The following is a 16,423-nucleotide window of genomic DNA, read 5'->3' as shown; positions in this document are numbered from 1 at the left end:
AGTGTTTTAGAACACCCAGTTTTCCCTCCTTATATCTACCAAAGGCATAATTAAGAATTGGGTGATGCGGACAAATTGAAAATTTATAATTAACCTCAGAAGACCTCGCTCTCATGTCTGCTTTTATGGCCAATACAATACATGCATGGTCTTAACTAAAAGGATTTAATCCGCATGACGGTGATTTCGGGAAAGGTCTACTGATAAGTTCAATAAACATGATTTATATCTTACCTTCTTGCGCCTCCTCCCCGCATCGGCAAATTTATAACCATATCAAATTGTTTATTCGCTAAGAACTCAGCCAAGTGACGCAGCTCGCCGTTGGGATCTTCCGGTGATTGCTTATCGAAAGTCCACTGAACGGATTCCACCTGTTGAAGATAAGCACGATTTTATAGGCGATGTACATCATTATACTATATATGCAATATATGTAGCTAAATATCGGTCAAACTGTACGTCAAAATGTCGTGTACAAGATTACGATTTATAAATAACATTAGGTCTCATAGTGACTTAGATTGTGGGGAAGAAAAAATGAATTTGAAGCGACTGCAGAATTATTAATTGGACGTTATTTACTATATTGGTTTACCAGGAAATCGTGAAACTTGTTCTGTTGGGATGAGGTCAACTAATGCCTATTGCAATAATCAAGTGAGACTAAGTATCATCTAATTTGAATTCTTTGATCGTTGAATGGTAGTAAATATATAAATGAGGTAATAGGCCATCCACCTTTGGGGGTCGTAATCTTGTCACAAATGAATTGTGACAGATTTAGAACAATTTTTTTGTCTATAAGGAACGGACTTTAGATCTGAACGTTTTATTGAATTAATTCTTGTATGGACTATAGTATTTCTATACAAGATGATCATCAGACCATTTTATAACAATTTATTATGAATATTTTCCAATAGATGAGCTAGGGGTCTCTAAAGGTTGGGTCAAACGTCATTTTAAGAATCAGAGTATTATAGCACGAATGATGGATATTTTGTAAATAGAAAAGGAAATCCTGAAACACAGAGAGTATCTGCTTTTACAATCATGAAAAGAATTGCAGTTGAACTTGCCTAACTCGAATTACCATAATCCACACAAAAACTTCGAGTTAGAGAGACTTCCGAGTTACGGAAGGTAATTAGTATGAAATTTCACTTCTATTGCCAATGCAAGAGTTCGAGTTATGGAGAACTTCGGTTTATAGAAGTTCGAGGTATGCAAGTTCAACTGTATATACATATTTATGATACCTTTCAACTGTTCATTGAAGTAAAAATACCAAATGAAATCTAACTACATAGAAGATAAAGTTTCGAGCAAATATTTGATTTGGATCAAACTATATACTATTATTTCACACCTAACAATATGAGCAAGAAATTCAACAGGCTGAGAACTTAACTCTACGTTGAGAACATAAAAAGATGGAATTATTTTTTACACTTTTTGTATGCTGTCCTTGATACTGTATAGCATTGACCTAAACTAAAGACCAACAATCAATATATTCTCCTATTTGCACAAATGATTTATGATATTTACGCAGAAATTAAACCTTGAGAAAATTGTAAATGCCTACACGGCCTATAAGTACATATGCACCACCTATATGTGTATCAGCATTCACCGAACATTACGCAGAGCAAAGAAAAAATCACATAGTACCATGGAGGAAAATAAAAGAAAACAGTTAAACAACTGCAAGTTAAGTGAAATGACAACAGAAATTATCAATTACATAGAAAATCAAATCAAATTATTACAACAACAATAAACAACACGCGCAGAAAAAGACATGAAATCTGTCGCTGTTTGCACATACATACATATGTATGTATATGGGACCAACTGCATTGCGATATATGTACATACATAGGTGAAGAAGGTAGCAAGTCGCGCATTCGAACATGAATACAACAAAAACAAAAAACATATAACTCGATCAAGAGATTGCAAAAAGCGATAACTTGCCGGTCGATCTGCTATCATTGCGAATTTCTTCGAACAGTAGACAAACGAACGGCGGTGGAAACAAACGGGCGCGTGAATACAAACGGGCGCGAATACAAGCGTGTATATAATATAAGTAAAAATACCATTAAATTTTTTAGAAGTTCAAAAAATCACAGCAAAATTTGATATTTTCTATATTCGGTACGTGGGTAAACGAAATTTGTGTAATGGGTCGGTCCAGTTCCAAGCTGCTGGAAACACCCAACAACCCTTTGCAGGAGTTGCAATTTGAGGAGCGTAAGCGGGAGCAGCGTAAACGCAAGCAAGAAAAGCAACAAAAACAAATTGCCAAATTACAAAAGAAACAAGCGAAGAAGACAAAACGTAAAAGTAAACTAGGCCAGGATGCCGAAAAGCAGACCTCGATTACCACGAAACTCGCCAGTGGCGTTACAAAGCGCACAAACAGTCTGAATTCGCAGAGCACAAGCTATGAAATCAATAAGGAGGAGTTCAATCGACAAATTGAACAGCAAATACAAAATCATTTGGATAGTGATCTCTGTACGTTCGTTATGAATCAAGTGTCGCTGACGTTGCAGTTTTTCGGAAACTATGAAAAGTACGTAGTGGGTGAAAAAATACGGACTTGGTTGCTGCATATACATATATGGTGAAGTCTTAAAAGTAATCTTATTTTGTTTGAGAAATACAGGCACTGACTAAAAATTTTTTTTAATTTCACAATTTCGAAAAGTTGAAAAAAATTTTTTTTTTTTTTTAAATTTCACAATTTCGAAATTTGGAAATCATTATTTTTCTATGAAATTTGGTTTCGAAACTGTAATCTTCGAAGAATTTGAAGTTTCTGACAAGCTTTCAAGTCGGATAAATTAGTTTTCGAACATTCGAAGATAGGATTTCTTTTAAGAATTTCAGTTTCGAAAGTCGTAAGGTTCGAAGCATTTCAAAATTCGGCTATATTAGTTTTGGAAAAATTTTACAATTTCGAAAATTGAAAATTAGTAATTTTAGTTTTTAGTAATGAAAAATTTCTCAATTTCGATTTTTCATCATTATTTTTCTATGAAATTTGGTTTCGAAATTATAATCTTCGAAGAATTCGAAGTTTTTGACAAGTTTTCAAGTCGGGTAAATAAGTTTTCGAAAATTCGAACATATGATTTTTTTTTAAGAATTTCAGTTTCGAAAGTCGTAAGGTGCGAAGCATTTCAAAATTCGACTAAATTAGTTTTAGAAAAATTTTACAATTTCCAAAATTCAAAATTAGTAATTTCTTTAAAGAATTTAAGTTTCGAAATTTGTAAACTTTTTTTAATTGACAAATGATGGCTTTTCGAAGTTTCTTAAATTGTTCTGTTCGAATCCTAACACTGAGTGAATAAAATCAACCGCATAAATTAAACAAAATAGTTTCCTATCTATAGTCCCTCTTCCACAGGTCAAGTGGTTTCGTTCAAGCGCCAACTAATTGCCGCTGGAACACTTGAGATAGGAAATAGCGACTAAAACCGGAAGCTCTTTGGAAATATTGCAATTCTAATGGCATTGATTTTTAAGTGCTTGAAAATCTTATCAACTCAATTGTTATCATAACTGTTAGTTATGTATTTCGCAAATGCAACACTCGAGACTGAGTTTCACGCTATAACTACATTTCATTTATGTACCTTTTAAATTATTTATCTAATAATAAATTATGTTTTTTTTGGTTCCAGTGAATTGGCAAATATTTCTGAGGAATTGCTAGCAAAAGAGAATGAATTGAATCAGAATCTCGAGGAGCATTCCATACTCTTATCGACGCCATTGGATGCTGCTGTCTCCAAGTGGTTGCAATATAAACCAATGTGAGTATTTATAATTAAATTCAGAGCGCAGCAGTAAGAACGTATTCTGATAACGTTACCGATAATTATTTGATGTCATCTTAAGTGAGTGTCAAAAAGAAAACAGGTTGGCGATCAAATATTACATAATTTATATTAGTATTGAATCATTGCGAGAACTATTCCTTTTCTGTAATCTAGCTCCATTATAATATATTTCCATCATCGAGATCCATACCTATTCTGTAATCTCCTATATAATCACTATATCCGCAGCCACGGTCCAGAAAAACACAATCCACAACCACTTCAACCGCTGGCCATGTATGTGATATTCGAGAACATCGATATAGCGCGTCCGAATGATGCGAATTACGATTCGATATCACCACTTTGCAAAGTCGACTTGGACACGGATTTCTATAACACAACACCCTGTAAAGAGGACTACATGGAAATGTTGCGCGAGACCAAATGGAAGGGCTATGTACGTCTGAAACTACGCGAAGAACCCAAAACTCAACGCATCGGTGCCACCGATGGCGATGTGTATACGGACGGCAGTTCGGGTTACAGCACGACCAGCGTATATAGTCTCAAAGCACCGATCACAGCTAGCAGCAATCGTGCGGAATCTGAATATGACTACACCTACATAGCACATTTGAATACACATCATCCGTTGGCCGAGCTAAAGATGCACAGTCAACGGGGTAACTATAAGTTGAATGCCAAAGTCCTGCCGGACTCATGTGTGTCCACACTGGCGCAGTTTGTTGAACCATTGAATGATGTGGACACCGACGACGATGATGACGATGAAGATGAAACTGAGCCGGAGTCCGATGATGAAGATAGCGCCGATGAAGGTTACAATGGTTTGCAAAGGCGGCGGTATGAGAAGACACGCTATCGAGATGAGGAGACGGTGGAGGCCATACGTTTGTACAAGTTGGAGCAGGAACGACGTCAGGTGCTGTTGCAGCAATGCTTTCTCAACTCCAAAGAGTTTATGCGTTACTTCGGTGAGTTGGTACGTCAACAGCTTGCCGAACGCTTACAAATATATCCAGAGGAGTTGGATGAGGGCACATATCGCGGTTCTTCGATCTACACCAAATACTTTGAACTCATACCAGCCATTTATGTGGCGCATAACGCACAGCACTGGCCCGATTGCGCATTTCAATTTCGCATACGCGAGCGTCCAATCTCCACTAATCCGCTAACTGGGCAACAGTTTCAATGGCCAACGCGTTCGATGATCAGACGTATCGAAACTTTTGGTTTTCATGTCATACCGATTGGTTATGCACCCAAACGACAACGAAATCCATTTCGCGAACTTGAATGGCGCATTGTCTTTCCGAAGGCCGAACGCTATCTGGAGCAGCATTTGACGAATACACAGGTGAAGGTATTCATGATGACCAAGGCTTTAGTGAAAACGTTTGTCGAACCACAAGAGAAGCATAAGGCGCTCTCATTTATAATGGAACACCTACGCATGCACCTCTTTTGGGAGTGCGAGCGTAATTTCACTGCTTGGCCAGAGGAGTATCTCGGTGAGGTGCTGTTGCGTTTTATCAGTACATTCATGCAGCGACTGCGCGAAAAGTGTTTGAAGGATTTCTTTATTGAAGAGCGTAATCTTTTCGAGAGCATACCTGAATACTCGTTGGTCATGTTATTCTCTATATTGGCCGATATTGTTGCGAATCCACTAATGCATCTAATGGTGGCGCTTAAAAATTTAGATTTTGCCGAAGATTTCTTCCCAAAATTAAATTTCAAAAGGATATTCGAAAACCTTTCCGAAAATAATATGTTGAAATTGAAAATACAAGCTAAAAACTCGCGAAGTCTAGTCGGTTTAGATGCGGTGGAAGATGAACCGCTACTCATGCCAGATGAAGATGCAAAGGGTTTGGTCGGCATGAAACAGCACCGCGATAAGACCAAAGGTAAATTAAGACGGAAAACTCATGTGATGCGGCACAATATCGAAATGAAGAAGAAACAAGAATTAGAACGGCGACGTTTGTCGGAGGAGTCCATAGACGTTGAGGTAAGTTGCAGTTACTCAGAGGAGGGAATCTTTTGGATATGACTATCGAACTAAATTATTTCTTATCTTGATTACTTCGCATACTAAAGCAATAATTTCCAATTGTTTTTCACTCCTAACAGTTCTTCTTCCGACGCAATCTCAAGAACTCCCAACTGAAGCAACTCAATCAGGGTGTTGAAAACTTAAGACGCACAAATATACTCGAAATAATCATCGATCATCTAATAGCGATGACCGAGAAAGCAATGCAGTTTCGTGTTTTATATTTGGCGAAAACGTTCTTGGCACAAGCGCGACGACTCTGCAAATTCTACAATAACTATGGTTGCGATATGGGCGCTAGAGAATATCTACACACTATCGATAGCATAGAAGAGGAGATTGCCGGTTTGCAGTTGAACGAAGATTTCACGCATTTACCGCCAACTTTGCCGATACGCACAAGTGTAGAGGCTAGCAATAAGTCTAAACTAACCAAAGAGGTTTTCGATCATTTGGAGAGTGTGCGTCGTACCGTGAAAGTGGACATAGAAGTAACGCGCAGTGAAAGAGAAAAGTCTCCGATAACTAATAATAGTATTGCGAAATTTGTGGAGGAGAGCGCTAGGCCGCCGTGCTCCTTTAATGAAAATCTCGAGTTTGTGGATAACGTAACGCCTAATTTAGGTCGACGTAAGTCTATCAAATTTACCGAACATGTAGTCGAAGTGCATGAAGGTGACACAAATCCCATACAAAAACCTGAAGGTCAAAGTTTGGTCGGTATTTTGCGCTTCAATCCGGACGTAACGGAAATATGTGATACAGTTACAGTTGCACAGAGAGACGAGTCGAACGTCACTTATGAGCGCTATGACACAGTTGATAACTGTAATTTGAAAGAAGATGTCGAAACTATAGTGAGCGCTGAAGAAATCAATAAATCTCAGGTGGAAGAGGAAAATGAACCAACAACTGATAGTCCGCTGCATACTACAGTAAAGACACCTAGCGATGATAGAATACTCGGTGGCTTAAGCAAAAAGGTCGGTATGTTGCGTAATTTACCGCTCGGTAATTCGCAAGTTATCAAAGATATTACAACGTCTACGGAGAAGCTATTGGTTTCGGTGGCCTCAGAAGAAAAGCGTTCACAGCTAAAAGATGTCATCAGACGCAAAACAGTTCAGTTAAAAGGCGCATTTAATCAGAGCTCGGAGTCATGACCTTGATTTTTGGATATTTTCCATGAATTTTATATATAAGTGTTATTATTAGTTTAAAATTAAAGAAAATTATAAAATATAAAATTGTTTCCCAATTAGCTGCCCTCTTTAAGGTAACAGTAAAGTTCCCGTTCCTGCTTTTCTATAGAGGTCCTACAGAGTTTTTCCGATCAAGGATTGTCAACTCGGCAGAATTCTTGAAAATTACTTGAAGGAGTGCTTTCAGTTCTTTCCACTACTACTACTTGATTCCAAATCTCATTCCTCGTAGTTTTAACTGCTCTAAACTAAAGGGTATCTCACATACAAAAGTTGTTAAGACTAATGGAGTTCCAGAGACTCACAGTTTTTGGAGATATAAGGAATTGGGACGTTATACACCCACAAAACCCCATACAATGATTTTTTTAACTAATGCTAAATATATTTCTTCTATTTTACTCACATCAACGCCATGTTCTGCATAGAAATCACCAGTACCCATGGAGGCATACAGTTTGTAGCCCATCTTTGCCAAGTCTCTGATCGAAGACAATAGTTCCATTTTGTTCTAAAATAAAGTTGAAGTCAAAGTTTATTATAAGGTTCTCCAGTCTTAATTAATATCTATACAAAATATACCTTAAAACTGCCAATCGAGAGTAGAATGGCCTTCTTCGGTATCTGGAAACCGGTGGACATCATAGCCTTCAAGTAGGCCTCATAGCGATTGTCACCAAAGCAAGCCACTTCACCGGTCGAAGCCATTTCCACACCCAACTGCACATCGGCACCGGCCAAACGTGAAAAACTGAATTGCGGCACTTTCACACCGACTTTACCAACGCCATGCAACACCTCCACCGGTTCCACTTCTATGCCAATAATGGCACGCGTTGCAGTTGCTACAAAATCATGATCCAATGTCTTCGATACGAAGGGGAATGAACGTGAGACCCGCACATTGCACTCAATCACTTTGAGCTCATTATTTTTGGCAATCAACTGCATGTTGAATGGACCGGTGACATCGAGCAGTGCGGCCAAATCGCGTGTAATACGCTTGATTGTTTCTAAGGTTTCGTGATTTAAATCTTGTGGTGGTGTTACCAAAGTGGCGTCACCCGAATGTACTCCAGCATTCTCCACATGCTCTGAAACGGCCATACACAAAATTTCACCATCCGCAGCCACGGCGTCCACATCGATTTCTTTAGCCTCTGTCAAGAATTTCGATATGACCACAGGATGCTCTTTGCTTACGAGTGATGCAGCATTCAAGTAGGTCTCCAGATCTTGATTGGAATATGCCACATTCATGGCGGCGCCGGAAAGCACGTAGGATGGACGCACGAGACATGGATAGCCAACTTCTTCACAAAAGTCAATGGCGCTCTTCAAGTTCGTCAACTCTTTCCAACGTGGTTGCAATATGCCTTTACGGTCCAACATGCGTGAGAACTTGAAGCGATTCTCAGCGCTATCGATGGATTCGGGTGATGTGCCGAGCACTTTGGCTTGTTGGCGATGCAGATCCATGGCAATGTTGTTTGGCAATTGCCCACCCATCGAGAGTATAATACCATCTGAATTTTCCATTTCGTAAACATCCATGACAACTTCGAATGAAATCTCCTCAAAGTATAGACGATCGCACATATCATAATCGGTCGACACAGTCTCCGGATTATAGTTGATCATAATTGTCGGTTTGCCGAGATTACGCAATTCACGCAAACATCCAACGGCACACCAATCGAACTCCACCGATGAGCCAATGCGATAGACACCCGAACCCACTACAATCGTAAAACCGCCTGGGAACTCTAAATCGTGTTCGTTAGCATTATAGGTGAGGTAGAGGTAATTGGTAGCCGCTGGCCATTCACCAGCTACAGTATCTATTTGTTTGACAAACGGTTTGATGCCGAGCTCTTGGCGTTGCTTACGTACCGCCAATTCGGTGCTTTTAATAGCCGCTGCGATTTGTTTATCCGAAAAACCAATCTGTTTAGCTTGTATGATTTGTGCGCCCGAAAGTGTATTACCAATCTCTTCCAAGTTATTGTGAAACTCTATAATGTGCTTCATCTTGTTTAAGAACCATCTGTCAATCTTGGTGAGCTGATGTAATTCCTCAACACCATAGTTGGCTTTCAGTGCCGCGGCAAGCACAAATGGACGCTTGTCTGTCGGTTCAGTTAGTTCCTCCTGGCGCAATGGATGTTGATCGGGATCAAAACCATTTACACCGCCATCCACCATACGTAAAGCTTTCTGGAATGCCTCCTCAAAGTTGCGTCCAATTGCCATAACCTCGCCTACACTCTTCATTGAGCTACCGATATTTTTGCAGACGCGTGTGAATTTCGCCAAATCCCAACGCGGTATCTTGACCACACAATAATCCAAACTGGGTTCAAAGCACGCTGTGGTCACACCAGTTACAGAATTCTTAATCGATGGTAGCGACACGCCTAGCGCTAACTTGGCGGCGACATATGCCAATGGATAGCCTGTAGCTTTGCTAGCCAAAGCGGAGCTGCGTGAAAGACGCGCATTCACCTCGATAATGTAGTATTCCTCTGAGTGTGGATTGAGTGCATACTGTATGTTGCATTCGCCGACTACACCGAAGTGACGGATTACCTTCAACGCAGTGCTGCGCAACATGTTGTACTCCTTGTTGGAGAGCGTCTGCGATGGCGCCACCACAATACTCTCGCCTGTATGTATGCCCAAAGGATCGAGATTTTCCATATTACAAACCGTTATGCAGTTATCGAAGGCGTCACGCACAACCTCGTATTCCACCTCCTTCCAACCCTTGAGTGATTTGTCAATAATCAGCTGGCTTGAGTATGCCAATGCCTGATGTGCGAGTGTCTCGAGTTCGCGTTCATTGTCTGCGAAACCAGAACCTAAACCACCCAATGAGAATGCAGCGCGCGCCATCACTGGATAACCCAAACGATTGGCGGCCGCCAATGCTTCCTCCACTGAGTAGACAGCTTCCGAAGGTGCAACACACTCGCCAATCTCAGCCACGCGGTCTGCGAATATTTTACGATCCTCAGTCTCGATAATCGACTGTATGGGTGTGCCTAAGATTTGCACATTATATTTCTCGAAAACACCAGCACGATTCAGTTCGATGCCACAATTGAGCGCAGTTTGACCGCCGAACGTGAGTAGTACGCCATTTGGACGCTCCGCTTGTATAACTTGCTCCACATACTCTGGCGTCAATGGCAGGAAATAGCACTTGTCGGCCAGACCTTTTGATGTTTGTACGGTGGCAATGTTGGGATTTATCAGCACCGTTTGTATTTTCTCCTCTTTCATTGCTTTGATCGCTTGTGCGCCGGAATAGTCGAATTCGCCGGCTTGTCCTATCGACAGACCACCGGAACCCAAAATGAGGACTTTACGTGGACGCTTTTCGGGAATGGTATCGAGCTGTGGGGTGTATTTAAGGCGATTGATTAAATTCTGCCGTAAGCTCACGTCACCGCTGTTTTGCTTGACAGCATCGAGGAAAATGTCGAAGAGCAGTTCTAAATCTTCAGGGCCAGCTGTATGCTCAGGATGGAATTGTACCGAGAAGTATGGTTTGCTTGTGTGGATGATACCTAAAAGAGATTTATGAAATTAATAAGGGTCAAAAATGGTTGAATTATTTCATCCTACCTTCATTGGTGTTGTCGTTGGCGTTTGTGAAGAGTGGCTCCCACTCAGCTGGCAATGTGTTGCTATCCACCGCGAAACCATGATTCTGTGAGGTCATGAAACACCGTCCAGTGCCGTTATGTACACATGGCAGATTGTGTCCACGATTGCCATATTTCATTTTGTATGTCTTACAACCAATAGCAGTGGCGAGCAATTGATGACCCAAACAAATGCCAAAGATCGGTTTCTTGCCATTTTTCAATACCCTTTGTATCTGCGTAACTGTATCCTTACACACAACCGGATCACCTGGACCGTTACTAATGAAAAGTCCATCAAACTCCTCCTCTTTCAGCGCATAATTCCAAGGCACCAAATCGACACGCGCACCACGCGACACAAAGCACTTAATCTGATTCAGCTTCAAACCACAATCGATCGCACAAATGCGTGGCGAACCGCTGGCGTTAAAGACGCGTGGCTCCTTGACCGAACACTCGGCTACCAAATTACGCAAGTTTGGATCAGCGAATGTTAGACCAGCCAAATTCGTAGGTTTCTCGTACACGATACGTCCCAATATGGAACCATTTTCGCGTATTTTTTTCGTCAGTGCTCGTGTATCAATGCCACTAATGCCTGGTACACCGTGTCCCTCCATCCACTGTGACAGCGTCTGTTTGGCACGCCAATGTGAGGGTGACTCACACACTTCGCCCACCACCAGCGCAGCCAGTGTAATACCTTCGAACCATTCAAAATTAACCGGCAAGCCATGCTCGTCGAGCTCTTTCTCATCTGGCACGCCGTAGTTACCGATTAGTGGATAGGTGAGTACTAGTATTTGTGCACGATATGAACGATCAGTCATCGATTCGGGATAGCCGACCATACCAGTTTGAAAGACCACCTCACCATCGACGGGTGCTTTGGCACCAAATGCCTGACCCGGCAATACGGTGTTGTCTTCTAGTACCAAATAGCAGTTTGACGACGTCATTTTGGAGGTTTATGAAAAATACTGAAAGAGAATAGAAATTATAGTATATTATTAGCCCTAATAATATAGATGGTATTAAATAAATGTGGGAAAAGAAAGTGGATGGAATTATTGTCATAGAAGGGCTTCTATTCTCTCTATAACCAAAAATATGGGTAGTCTTTATTTGAAGACTTCAGTTTCTTTTTCGAAACTGCTGTTTTGTATTTACAAGACTTCCAACGATAATCTCCAAAGGTTTTATAAAAATCATTCCAGTCCCGTTGCCACAAGCCTAAGATGTACGTAACCGAAACGGCCCGGATTTATATCTAGTCAAAGACTGAAAAATCAGGGTATCTCAAAATAAAGAACGATTTCAACTCACGATTTTTTCTAAGTCGGCATTGTTCAAGAGTATTTTTCCCCAAAAGTTATTATAAAATTGTTTGAGGTTATTTATGCGATCGGATACATCTTCTCTAAAATCATACACATGGTCTTCAACTCTTATGTTCCATGTGCTTACTGCATGAAGTGGACACAAACAAATTTATTGATAATTGAAAACTATGCTATTTTTATCTATGTAGGGTATACTCAGATATCATTAAATGTGAATCACGCCACTCGCTCGTTGGCGTCGGCATGTCCATTGTTTATGTTTCTCTTAAAGCACGTGTGCCACCATTTGGCCACAAATAGTACGTCTCTATATGTGCGTTTGTGAGTAGGTGTGCACACGTATCGCTCTGCGAAACCGAAAAAACCCGAGAGTTACCAAAAATTATCTTATCAGAATTTGTTTTGACTGGCAGACTTGAGTTGACTTGACATTTGCCTCCATTGAGAGCAAAAACAAAATGAGGTCTCTCAGACCTGTTTAATAAAAGAGGCTGGTGTGAGAGCGCTTTCTACAAGTAGTGAGCGATAAGATAGTGTCATGTTGATGATTATGAGGTTAGTAACTGCGTTGTGGTCTGGTCTGCACAGTTTTTTTTTTATTAGCGTGCTAATTGGTAATTTATACGCATCTATGCGCCTAAGTGTGTGTGAGTATGTATTTATAAATATAGGTAGTATTATTTTATAGGGCTTATGTAGATTAGGCAAATCAGTCTGGAACATTTTTATGCTTTAATCAATGCGTAATTTTTCATTTGGTGCGTGTGAACGTAGGCCTTCATATATACATATGTATGTGTGTAATATATAAATAGAACTTTTTTAAAAATATAAATATATATTTTTTGGAGTTTAATGAAAAAATAATAATTTTTATATATTTTCTATTTCAAAATTGTAGATATTTTAACTATTTTTTTAGAATTTCTTTAAGCATATTTAACTCTTTAATAATATAAATTTAAATAGCAATTATTATTATGATCAACATCTTTGTTATTTTTCTGTATTGAAAAAAAATTCTTGCTAAGACAAGTATAAAAAAAGAAATAAAGTAAATAAACGTTTCCTTATCATAAAAAAGTATGTGAGTACAGAGGACACATTTTCTTTATCAAAACGCTTGTACATAGATACTTATCACGCACTTTAAAGTAAGATATAATGCAATTATGGAATTAATTGAAAATTATTGGCGACAGTACAGTACTTAAATATGAGATTAAGTAAGAGCTTTCCAATCCCCATCAATTCTGACACAAATGTAATGGATTGACAAAATTATGAAATAAACACACGAACGTTTAAGGTTACCTTTAATGGTACAATAACTAATATTGATCATTTTCCATCGGCACATTGCAAAACTTTAGGAACCCATCCGAATTATATTTCACAAAACATTCAATTACCTCAAGTAATTATCGTTTTCTAGTCAATACTTTCAAATATTTTATTATTTTTTGCAAAACAGCTTTCCTAATGAGCTAATTTAAAACAAATTAAGTCGACGAAGTAAGTTTTCAACTTATATTTTATTTATGTATAAAAAATGTATGAATTCATAACCCATATGTATCTCATAAATTCAAGAACTTTTTTTGGAAGTTTGCACACAAAATCGTTCATATTTTTTTCATTTTAGAAGACTTTTATACATTATTGTAGTAATTCAAAGTAGTTTATGATATGTGGGTTTCAATATTTAAAAAAATAGTGCAATATGTTTAAAATATTATCCAAAAATATCAAATTGATCCCAGTAAAATTCTAAGAGATAGACCCATCAGACCACATCAGTTTGAAAATAAAACTTTGAATGAGTTTTTTCAAAACTCAATTTTTTTTTTGTTTTGTTTTAAATCTCTTCCAAAACTATCCAAGAATATGTCTTTAAAATTCCAGAGGCCAATTCAACATATTTTCGAAGCTAGAGCAGTTTTAGTAGCCGAGCGTCGAGGAGGTGCAAATGCTCAGGCATACCTTTAAGGCGCGTTTTCTCGAGTTTTCATTTTCACAAGTGTTAGAAAACGGTGCCGGCGATAGCAAAAAGAATATATGTCCGATCGAAAAAAAGCCAAAGTGATCTAGCTTCAGTGTTAAATTATCTTTTATTTGAACTAGACAAAAGTAGTTAAAGTTGGGCAAAAGTATCATTTAAAATACTTGTTTTGCAACTTAAAGTCAATTTTTTTTTCTTAAAAAAGTCAATTTTTTTTCTGTTTCAGATGCATCGCACGACCTCCATCACCGGCACCGATTTACAAGTGCAGGCTCCAGGCGCTCCAGAAAAATACTTACAACTTTGAAAAAATAAATATTGTTTTTTAAGCCTTAAATATAGTACACTATCGTGTTAATATTCCGTATACCGCAATCATTTCCTTCCCTTTCAAAAAAAATTGCTAAAAAAATTCTTTTTTCGGCTTCTAAAGCAGACTACGACACGATTTCTTAAAAAGTTATGAAGCGTTTTTGTTCAAATTTTACACATATATTTGAAATAACATTATCTAGTTAATCGATATCAGAATAGGGAACTATGTCACTGTTCCTTTATTTGAGATTTAAGAACACTTTAATTATTAGAAATATCTATTACCGAGTACTTAAATCACTTAAAATCGTATTCATCACGTTTAAAGTTCTGAACTAGTCGTTAATATTATGATCATATCTCGCAGATTAAGTGAATGAAATCCGTTTATTTTATGAAAATATAGTAATATACTGTGATGTTTGAATATATTTACAAGTTATTTAAGAATTTTGTCTTCATTTTCATGATTAAAAGTCTACACGATAGTTGCAAATCTAACCGTCTCTAGTTCGATGTTTAGGTTCATTGACATTTACTTCCTCTGTATTTGAATATTTGTAGGCTTTTCTGATAAAAAGTTTTTATTTAAATTTATTACTTAATATTTTTTTTTTATAATTTTGGATACTACATACTAGCTATTTTTATGATCAATATTTTCTTGTTCAAAAATATGAGATGGGAAAAGTATATATTTTGCTTCGACAGTTACAACTTGCATATATGCATATACTGTTGCGAAGGGTACATTATACACAAATAATTTTGTTTTTTTTTGCGACTAAATTCACACTTTTATACAAATATTTTCAGATTAAATTTTTTACACCAATGAAAAAAAAAATTATTTATCACTTTGTTTACGAAGGTAGGGACTCAATATACATATGTATATTGCTTTAAAGTATTAATTTCATTACAATAATCAAGTCAGATTTGTAAATTTTTTTTTTTTTTTTTTTGTAAATAAAACCGACAACTTTAACGTTCGCTTGAGTTCTTTCAACTTAGTTTTTGTATGTGCCGCGCCCAAACAATGGAGATCTAGAAGGCGAGCGCACACACATGGCACAACACATGTGCCCTAAAGTTTGTAGCAATTTGAGTTGGAACGCCAATCGCCGGGAAGAACATGTACACTTTCAATTACAACGGCTTGTTTATGTTCAATTTCCACGCTTCACTTGTGTGCATAAAACAAAAAACCAAAAAAAAAGTAAAAAAAAAAACAAACAAATAGTCCGCATAAAAAATATACTTAATTATGAACATATGATCATACATACATACACATACAGATGAGCATATATGGCTATCTATGTGAAGGTACGTCTGTATGTATGTAATCATAAGGAGTTGTGTGATAAACATATGTAGGCCCACTACCTTAATGAACCGGTTATAAGACTGAAGACGATAGGTAAAGTGGGCAATAAGGCAGAGTTGCTTACATATATATACATACATACATATATAAAATTATATGTATATATATGTATGTATGTACATACATACAACTGCGTGACCTTTCGACAAAATATATAAAAAAAAAATTTTTTTAATTCTAAATTACACAATTATATTTGTTTAACATTGTAATATTGCAAATATTTCATTTAAAGTAAAATAAATAATTTCACAGCGCTTGAAATTCAAGTCGGCCCATGTGCCACATGTACCCATCAAATGTACATACACGCACGCACACACACGTTGGCAGTACATAAGTGTAAGTACTTGAGCAGAAAATTAGTTGTTTTTAAAGAAAATCCATTGTAAATAGCTTAAGTTTACTTAGTTATCACTTATCACTCACTTTGTCTCTGTGTGATGTAAACAAAATGCACTTAAATACGATTTTTCTGAAGTTTGCAAACTTTCCACGTGTCTTTTGCTATCCCTATGGAACACAACCGTACTGGAGAAGGAAATTACTACCTTCACGATTGGTCGCTAGCACACGACTGTCTGTCCAAA

The 16,423-nt window shown here is 37.9% G+C and overlaps 2 protein-coding genes across 2 annotated transcripts in view; one reads left to right on the top strand and one right to left on the bottom strand.

The window, feature by feature from the left end:
• Positions 1-16,423, bottom strand: part of LOC105211724 (CAD protein) — a 19,683-nt gene extending 3,260 nt beyond the window's left edge. The window contains exons 1-5 of the mRNA XM_011183315.3: positions 16,263-16,423; positions 10,761-11,763; positions 7,713-10,702; positions 7,537-7,641; positions 235-374 (exon numbers count right to left, since the gene is read on the bottom strand). Of these exons, the coding sequence (XP_011181617.1) occupies positions 235-374; positions 7,537-7,641; positions 7,713-10,702; positions 10,761-11,742 (4,217 nt within the window). The 5' untranslated portion in view covers positions 11,743-11,763; positions 16,263-16,423. The remainder of the gene's footprint in view (positions 1-234; positions 375-7,536; positions 7,642-7,712; positions 10,703-10,760; positions 11,764-16,262) is intronic.
• Positions 2,047-7,372, top strand: LOC114803949 (uncharacterized). The gene is made up of 4 exons (XM_029039959.2): positions 2,047-2,587; positions 3,705-3,836; positions 4,092-5,883; positions 6,006-7,372. Exons 1-4 carry the CDS (start codon positions 2,193-2,195, stop codon positions 7,089-7,091), a joined length of 3,405 nt encoding a protein of 1,134 aa, XP_028895792.2. The 5' UTR covers positions 2,047-2,192; the 3' UTR covers positions 7,092-7,372.

Source organism: Zeugodacus cucurbitae, chromosome 5 (assembly GCF_028554725.1).
Source record: "Zeugodacus cucurbitae isolate PBARC_wt_2022May chromosome 5, idZeuCucr1.2, whole genome shotgun sequence".
Classification (NCBI taxonomy): domain Eukaryota; kingdom Metazoa; phylum Arthropoda; class Insecta; order Diptera; family Tephritidae; genus Zeugodacus; species Zeugodacus cucurbitae.
The sequence above is the reverse complement of the archived record's forward strand: the minus strand, read 5'-3'. Positions and strand labels throughout refer to the sequence as shown.

Excerpts from the sequence above, each read along its gene's own strand:
- LOC114803949 (XM_029039959.2), top strand. The coding sequence starts at position 2,193 with ATGGGTCGGTCCAGTTCCAAGCTGCTGGAAACACCCAACAACCCTTTG. Across the intron at positions 2,588-3,704 it reads TTTTTCGGAAACTATGAAAA|TGAATTGGCAAATATTTCTG; the intron begins GTACGTAGTGGG and ends TTTTGGTTCCAG. Across the intron at positions 5,884-6,005 it reads AGGAGTCCATAGACGTTGAG|TTCTTCTTCCGACGCAATCT; the intron begins GTAAGTTGCAGT and ends CACTCCTAACAG.